At 31.2% G+C, this 9,532-nt stretch overlaps 1 protein-coding gene across 1 annotated transcript; it reads right to left on the bottom strand.

Moving 5' to 3' along the window:
* Positions 1-769: 769 nt before the first annotated feature.
* On the bottom strand, positions 770-4,359 carry LOC105156054 (ABC transporter A family protein). Its single transcript, XM_011072085.3, has 2 exons — positions 4,096-4,359; positions 770-1,077 (listed from the first exon to the last, which is right to left on the bottom strand). The coding sequence occupies exons 1-2, from the start codon at positions 4,216-4,218 to the stop codon at positions 982-984; spliced, it is 219 nt and encodes a 72-aa protein (XP_011070387.1). The 5' UTR covers positions 4,219-4,359; the 3' UTR covers positions 770-981.
* Positions 4,360-9,532: the final 5,173 nt, after the last annotated feature.

The raw sequence follows: 9,532 nt of genomic DNA, 5'->3' as shown, positions 1-9,532 counted from the left end.
ATAAACAATCAAAGAATTAACTCATTCATCTCAACTAAAAATTTTAAAAAGAAATTATTAAAAATTTGAGAGATGGTCATGATGGTTTAATTAATTTGAATATTAAATATTTTTTATTGCATCTTTTTAAAATAAATTGATTATGTGTATTTTTAAAGTCATATTTGATTAAAAATATAGATGTAGGACATGCCTATTTTATATCTTATCTTAATATTGTTCATATTGCATATTCTAATTCATGAAGAATTAAGAATATATATAATAAAAATATATACTATATAGCCATATCCGTATCGTATCGTGTCGTCTCTTAATTTTTCTACATTTTTCGTGTCGCCGTATCCGTGTTCAAGCGTTATAGTCCCAGATGGATTGCCTAGAAGATATGGAAACTATGACAGTCTATTTTTATTAGGCTTTCCAACAAACCTGATGTAATTTCCAACTTGTACATCTCAATATTCTTTCACACTATCAAAGTAAAATAAATTATTTTCTACAAATAAACACAACCTAAAAGGCCATGGTAAAATAACACTAACTACCACAACAAACAAAACTAATCACGATTAATCAACATTTGAAATGATTCTAACTATTGCCAAAATATTGCTACGGTTGTCAGCTGTGATTAATGTTTTGGCTATGCCCGTTGAAACAAATGGTTAACAGCCGTCGATAAATTAGTATTCGCCGTTATTTTTCACTTTAGACAATGAGAATTAAACATAACAAGGAAAATATATTTCTACTATAGCATCCCAAGTTGCAAAATCACCATTTATTCCACATTTCTTAGCAGCTCAGTGACAAAACAGGACATGTTTTCTCATCTGTTATAAGGAACACGAATGCCATTTGAAGGCTGGAGTTGCAATTTTTCAGGGAGCTAAACCTAAATCTCATGCCAAGGAAAAAAAAGAAAAAAAAAAAAAAAGAACTACAACATCTCAGAAAGACAAACGTACAGCAGAATTTCTAGTCAGCAGTCTCGACAGGCTTTGAAGCCTCAACTTCTTTAAACTTCTCCAATGCTGATACACGTCGGTCCAGAGATTCATAAAGACTACTCACCTATGTGAAAGAAGTAAACAGCATAAAAGACAAAGCACTAATCTTCAGCTTCAAGATACTTTTAGCTAAATTATGCGGAAAAATGAAGTCATGTTAATATTGGAAATCACCTAAATATTGGAATCCTCATTTGCATCGCTAAAAATTTAGGACAAATTGCAACGAGCTTCCTGAGGTTTTGCATAATTACAAATACCCCTTGTTGTTTAGAAACTTATTAACCCCACTTATCTTAACGATCGTTCAACAACTAAACCGATATAAACCCACCAGGTTTTTGTTAATGAATTATAAGTTTACTTAATTTTTAAAAACTTTTGAAATTATTTTACGAACTAAATGGACAATCTTTTTTACAATTTTTCAAACTTTTCCATCCACCTCATATAATTTTTATGATTTTTCAATGTTTTCTAAAAAGAGAAATAATATCGCAAGGGCAAAATTGACAATTTCAAATCTCCATCTAAGATTAGATAATTTCATCAAACATCAAGAGGTATTGGTAATTTTCCAAACAACAAAGAAGTATTCTTAATTATGCCAACCTCGGGGGATTTTGTTGTAATTCGCCCAATAGTATATCCACAATCAAAGTTTGTATAGAAGTGTGAAAATCCCATGAGTCCTTGTTATCGGTGTAAAAAGATATTTATGCTTAATTTTAGAACCCAACACCAACTAACAATACATCTAATGATCAATAAAATATTAACAATCACATAGATATTAAGGAATTAATATATGAATAGGTTGAAAGTAGACCAAACTACAAATGAATAATTATTTCGAAGAGTTAGTAAATCTACAGGTCGGAAGGACAATTTTACAATTGAGATTTACTTTCTTTTTCACCATACCAAACAAGTTAAAGCCTAAGGAGGAATTGAACTTGGACAATTCTCTCAATAAAACTGGTCTCGAAGAACTAAAATGCAGTCGTGCATTGTACTTGGTCTGCTATTGCAGGAAAATTTGACAGGAAATGAAAACCATCAAAATATGCCTTCAGCAATCCAATAAGCACATGCATATTTAAGGCGTTCGCAGTTGGTTTTTGATTGGCATGAAATTATCTATCAGTAGGCTTCCTTCACTTTCTGGATAGCAATCTAGGGAAGATTTAAAACATTATAAGTTGATGAGCTTTCATCTCATATGCTTAATTCCTTCTGTAGTTTATAGATTAACTTTAACCATCTTTTGTTTTCTTATCATTATAACTCTTGAGTTTGGTCCTTCTTGAATAAATGCTTTCATAGCAAGGAGGTGATTGCCAGCAACTTCTTAGATGATATTCTACAAACTGAAGAAGGCAAGGACTTTAAATGCATTGTTCTCAAAGTTGTGCTTGATATTGCTCTTTAACGTATTTAGCAAGTGAGCAACAATAGGATGCTCAGGAAATTATATGTGATGATATATGAAGTGATTAAAATTGTCAGAGGTGCATTTTTTTAGGGTTCCACAAACCAAACTAATTTGAGGTTGAGTGGAGAGCTGCATCTGTCCATGTTCCGTTGCAGCTCCCAGTAGGTTGCCTTGTTTGGATGCTAGAGTAATTTTCTTCGAGTCGCTTGAAGTTTCCCTTAGAAACTTCATCTTACGTAATTTCTGAAGGTCATTCCACATATCACGATACACATGGCTTGTATTAACAATTGACTTCACATGAAAAAAGGATGAAGATGGGAAGACCAGAAAAAAAGAAGAGAAGAAGAAAGCGAAGACAAAGGTTGATAAAAAGAAAAAGGAGAAAAAAAAAAGGAATATAAGAAATAGTTCCAGGAGGATTGGTCAAGAAGGTTCTGAAAACAAAGCTGCAGACAGCATCAAAACAGGTAGGGAAGTGCGGTATTTTGGTCTATCTGAAGATTTTTTTAAGAAGAAAGACCTTCCAAGCTCTTTCTTTAAACTAGGCATTTCTTTTAAGTTTGTGACTTTCTTGTGGCAGAAATCAAAACAGGCGTAAGGATTTGGCTAATCAGGTTCACCTTTTGTCCACAATGACAGTACAAAAGGAAAATTGACAATTGCTTCCCGTATGTAGACAAGACATCAAACCAAAAGGGATAAAGGTAGGCTCACTATCAGTTGGCATTTGGAGGAGTTGAACGTAGAAGCTACCATATCCAGATCGTGCAAGATGATACCATCAGAGAGAACCTATTTACATGACAGGCATAAAACAAAAAGGAGACATGATAGGAACCAATGCACCTTGTGAAAAGATTTGAAGCTAGAGAGAGAGAGCTAGGGATAGATAGAAGCTACGTGATCACTTGGACACCTCTGTTCACAGAAACATCACCAGATATAGAGGACAAGGCCTGGATTCAAGTGATCGACTCTTAGCAACACGGTAGCAATCGAGAAAATAGAGAAAAGCCTGCAAAGGCTTCTAGACTATGCTTTCATGTAACCGCTATCAACTTGGAGTCCACTACACCAAGGAGATGCAACTTAGGGTGAATTTCATAACTAAACTCAGTACTCTTAGTTAATTATCTGCGCCCGGTGTGAAGTAAATATGTAGAAATTAAGCAAATTAATCACCTCTCAACCAAATCCAATACGCGGACTTGTGAACCCAGTCCAAGCATCTTCAACTGAAAATTGCAAATCCTGGTCGTAATACTCACATTCTATTCTCCTAACATTACACAGAAGCAGAACCAAAAGGCATATTATGATTCTTTATTTCACTTAGCATCGTGTCATTTCTCAACCATTCTTCATCTCACACAAATTCATCTATCTTGTGACTCGTACAATCTATCTCGCCAGCCTCAAACCAACATCTCTTTCTCAAAAAAGGTTCAAATTCTTCCAGACATTTAGGATCCACATATTATTTACATATTCAATTCAGACTAGTAAAAAAAATCACATTCGACAACTCCAGACCTAACCACCATTTCCACTTCTATGTATTAATCGAGCTCAAACAAAAAAAAATCGAACTTTATTTCAACACAAAAGAAGCAGAAGAAACACAAGAAAGGTCGTCGAAAAAACCTGTTCAGAAATGCCCTGGTGGGCAATCTTGTAATCCTTCTGGAGAACATAGAGACCCGCGGCGGAAGCTACTGCGGCGCCCGTGAAGAACGACGCAAATCTGACTCGCAGCACATACCCCATTCCTCTTCTCCTGCGATCTCACGGTGCCCAACAGTCCAATTAATCAATTTTCAGCTCTGAAATTTTCACCTTCCGAACAAGAACCTCTTTTTCCTTGGCAAGAATATAACTGGATTGCAATATGCAAAGAGAATCAAAAATGGGCAGACGTCTGATGAGTCTAAGTAGATTAAACCTTTGGGCCTCACTTAGGAGAACGATACTCTTCTCTCAACTCTTCTCCAGTTAGATATGGACTGTACGGCTGTTTATGGGCTTGAGCCCATTTATATTCTCCCATGTCCACAAGTTCTTTTCCTATATTTCTTTTAGGGGCATTCTGAGCTTCAATATTCTCTATTATATTTCCTTTGCACAAAACTCACTTTTCAAAAAAATATTATGACTCAATTTTATCTATGTACTTCGCTTAGAAGAAAAAGCACAAACAATCTCTTATTTGTGTTGTAACATTGAAGTTGTATAATTTTCATATGTCTTGAAATCGAGTTTCAACAAAAAAATTTTGTTGGCGTTAGAAAATATTCAAAAAATAATTTTATTGTGCTAAATTATAAGTACCATGCAAATAGATTCTTTTTTTGATCAAAGTATAGGGTATGGAATTGAACAATTCCCATCTTGGACTTCAATATTTATGAATGAACTATACGCTTGAGTCTTTCATTTATCAATATAGAAATTCCATTCTTATTTGGTCAATTGTTGTGACCATGGGCTTGGGGAACACATAACGTAAAGAACATAGGAAATTCATTATCATCTCATGATGCGCGATGAATTCAATTTTGAAGCTCACCAACTTCCATGCATGCTCTGACTATATCTAAAACATGCTTTTCACAAGAACAGAAGGAATCATAGTTGCATCGGCCATGATCAAGTTGTAGTTATCCTATTCATAAGGTATTGCGCAACCTCAAGTCAAGAGACAACTTAATGCACTATTATAACCAAGGAGATTGAAATCATATCGATCCTGCCTTGATAGGCTTCCATATGACATATCCTACGGGCCGTTCAGTGAACTTGCTAGCTCTTATCAAGTACCGACTAAAGTATACAAATATCACACGTCATTCTCTTATAGAGTTATCTGGATTTAATGCAATTTATCTCCATGTCATATTGCAAATGAGCAAATTACCTCCTATAAAAAATAATAGCAATTCACCTCCTGTATTTTTTAATATGAAACAAGCTATCTTTCTCTCGATGGAGGTAAATTACTTTATTTTTAAAAACATAGGGGATAAATTATTGTATTTTTTAAAATTATAAAAGATAAAATACTATTTTTTTTTATAGAAAAATAATTTAATCATTTAAAATATCACAACAAAATTGTTTGCATTTCCCCCTAGTTATCCTTACTTTATTTACCACGACTGAAAAAATCCAGATCATTCAAATTCTTGCTATTTTCTATTTCTTTCTTATCTCTTACTATCTAATAAAAGTCCCCTTTCTTTATTTATGAGGGAACTTATATAGTAATTGAGATATTTATTACTCTTAGTGTACAATGACACCATTCTCCCTATCACCAACTACTTCTTTCTTTTTCGTAATTTATTTGAGGGACTTTACGAGAAATTCATCGTATCACCTTAGATCGTTATAATGAATTTAAGTAACTTATTCCAATTTGTTTAAAAAAATATTGATTACACCATGCAACGTCTCAAACTGCTTAGAATTTGGACCGTTCATACTAATTCATTCTAATGCATTGTGTGCACCATTTATTCATAGATGCAGATTCTGCTGCAATCGTTAATTACGTCGGTCATCTTTTAAGTTACATTAAATTTAGACCACTCATCCCAATTCATTCTTGGACGTTGATTTCACTATCTATTTATGGATGTAGATTCAAACATATTAATTTATTTTCATTTGTTAATAAATTCTTGTCCTTTATCATGAATAATAGAAATATTTTGGTCCACTTAACCCATTTACGTACAACATATCATGATGGAACCCATAATCTAACTTAGTTAGCTCATAATGATGATCGTGGGACGGTTGTTGCCAATGAGCTTTTATGACAATCGTGGAAAAAAGAAATGCAGTACGGCTTCTTACATGTGAAAAGATTGATGGTTTCAACATGTCCCGACTACTTTTATTCTAGTAAATTAACAAACCAGAAGCGTGTTTTAAATTTAAAGCCAATATTGAATTTATCTCAATTCTCGTACTAGAAAGTATGATTGTTTTACCGGTTTAATGTAATTTAATCCCTATAATATTATAAATGAGCAAATTACCTTTTTATAAAAAAAAAATATAGTATTTTACTCACGTATGTTTTCTCATAGGGGGTAATTGGTACATTTGCAATATCACAAGGCGATAAATTACATTTTTCCTGATTTTTTTACTTGGTTAATTGTCATGATTAAAAATAAAAAATTATAGTGAATACTAATTAACCCCGATTGCATGATGATTATTACCTATTATTTTTGCTAGACGATACCAAAATATTTGTTACATAGCCAAAAATTGTGGTAAATATTTTGGCTACAGATAAAATCATAGCAAATGTCGATTAATCATAGTCATAACTTAAGTTTTTCCATCAGTTTTGTCTGACCTTGGTAAATAATATTAATTTACTATAATTTTTAAACTGCTGTGATTTATAATGTAAAAAATAATCAATTTTTTTTTATAATATCTCTTTTATATTTATCAATAACATTTCAAAATATGCGCATATACATGCGCTTGCTATTCATTGATCACTCGATAAAATATTTTCAAGAACAAATATGAAAACATAATATGTGAGAATCAATTATTATCAAAATTTCAATGTCATAATATATATATATATATATGCACATGTATTGAGAGGAAAAGTAGGTTAGTTTATATTCATCTGTACTATATATCAAGAGGGAGCATCTTTTTATTATTTTCCTTACTAACTTCCACATATCTCCAATTATCTACAAGTGATAAAAATTATTTTTTAAATAGTTATTTATTTATATTTAATATTTTTTCTCTTTCTCCCCTCTTTCAAAATTATTTATTTTTTATCATAGCCAATTTCAAATTATCATTTTTCCTACGATAAAATTGTTTATTAAATGATATTTAATTATTGTAATTCTTTTCTACATGTATCAAATGTGTCACATCCAACTAGTTACTAGAAAACATGTCTGAATAGATCAGAGAACACGCATGAGGGAGAATATTATCATCACCCTCTTGTAAAACGCGAGATTTTTAGTACGTAGAGTAGAGAAAGAACATTAATTTTGGCTACAATATATATATATATATATACACCCCTCATATATACTTTTTTTTTTCTGAACAGAAAATAAAGATATTTTTATTAGTGCAGATTAAATGCCATTACAAAAGTGGAAGTAGTGAGCCTTGTACAACTACAACTAGGATCTGTGATTACAATGTCTTGTACAAAGGTTGCCAGGAAACACAGCATTCATAATATTGTTATTGAATTAGATAGAGGAACAAGCACCCAAGGCCTTCATCCCTTTACTCGGGGATTCTAGGCAGCTCCTAACAGAGCTTGGTTCTGTGAAGCCCACTTTCTGTTGCCGGCAGGCAAATTCTGCAGCTGCTAACCAAGATTCAATGCAGATTTTTTTGGCTTAGGCCTAGTTTGGTTGATCCACTGTATATATAATTGATTACGACATAATTATTTTTTTAGAAAAATAATTATGATATTTAAATTTATTATTTTATAATTGATTATAAAACTTACATCATTTTTAAGATTAAGAAAATATTATTTATTTGGTATAATGGATAATTAGATAAAATAATTTTGATGGGACTAAAAGCTATAATTTGTAGCTTTTATCATTAAAAAATTATGATGAAATTTAATTCCAAAGTAATTATTATAAAGGGGTCAAATGTCATGAAAAATTATATTTACACTTAAAAATATAGTTACAACCTGCTCAATTATCTATACTAATATATATATATATATAATGAGTTCTTACTCATAGTCGGCGTTTTGTGAGAACGTAACACTAAATTTTAATATATCAATTATACATATAAGTATTTGTACCAATATAATTATTATTTGTTTTAAATGTTCCATGTCTCCGCTTTCACTCATGCTAATCACCTGATCCACTTTTAATCATATATTAATTTGTGTTTTTAAAACTTATATAGTATTTAGTCGATCATATAAACTTAAGTACTACAAAAATATGATTCAGTAAGCCACTATAAAAAATATAATATTTAATCATAATTAATTGTCGTAGTTAATAATAAATAACAGTAATAAATAATTACTGACCACGTCCATGAAATGATTGTTGATAGTGGTTTTTGTGAGGGTAGCTAAATCACTCGTCGTGATTAAAAGTCATGATAAATATTTTTATCATGGCTCTTAACTGTAGCAAATAATTTTTTTATGGTAAAAAAATTAATTTTTTATATTAATTTTATTTAACCATTGATAATAGTAATTAGTTATCACGACTTTTGATCATAATCATTAATATTATAAGTCATAGTAATTTCTTTTTTTAGCAAGCATAAATGCTGCATGTCATGGTGGTCAGTAAAAGCAAATGAGAACTTAGTCCAATTATGACATGATGGAACCCATAATTTAATGGGATAATTACACTCCTTTTTTTTGAGCTTTAAGGTAATTATACGTAAATTCTCTGTAGTTTGAAAAATTACATTTAGCACTCCTGAAGTTTGTTTTCGTCTAACAAATAAATTCATTCATTAGTCAAAATTTACTGAATTTGCTGATATGAACAAAAAAAATAAATGAAAATTGATATTTATTATCGATTGGCTTATTGCAGTTCAAATAATTTTTTGGATTAAAATATTATTATAATGGTGAAGATATGTCTCATCACATGTATTAACACGTGAAGACGTATGAGGGTAATTTAATTATAAAAAGATTTATTTGACCTACAATAAGTCAGTAATAAGTCAATTGAAGGTAAATATAGATCTTTTTTCTGATTTTTTTGTTAATATCAGCAATTTGATGAGTGTTGACTAATGGATAGATTTATTTGTTAGATAAAAGCAAACTTTAGAGATGCTAAATATAATTTTTTAAATTATAAAAAATTTATATGAAATTATACCAAATCTAAGAGAAGGGGAGTTCAATATCCTAATCTAATTTAGTTAGCTCATAATGAGAAGGGCCGGACGGTTGTTCCCAATAAGCATTTATGAGAGCCATGGAAAAACGGAAAGGCAGTACAGTCTGGAAATTACTAGAAAACAGATCCAAAAGTCACACAGCAGTTGA

The sequence above is a fragment of the Sesamum indicum genome, linkage group LG2, assembly GCF_026168435.1.
Source record: "Sesamum indicum cultivar Baizhima isolate 11 linkage group LG2, ASM2616843v1, whole genome shotgun sequence".
Classification (NCBI taxonomy): domain Eukaryota; kingdom Viridiplantae; phylum Streptophyta; class Magnoliopsida; order Lamiales; family Pedaliaceae; genus Sesamum; species Sesamum indicum.
Note: the sequence above shows the minus strand (reverse complement) of the source record. Positions and strands in the feature narration are given on the sequence as shown.

Coding starts and splice junctions, on each gene's coding strand:
- LOC105156054 (XM_011072085.3), bottom strand. CDS start 4,218: ATGGGGTATGTGCTGCGAGTCAGATTTGCGTCGTTCTTCACGGGCGCC. Junction 1,078..4,095: donor ACCAGGGCATTTCTGAACAG/GTTTTTTCGACG, acceptor TCTTTCACATAG/GTGAGTAGTCTTTATGAATC.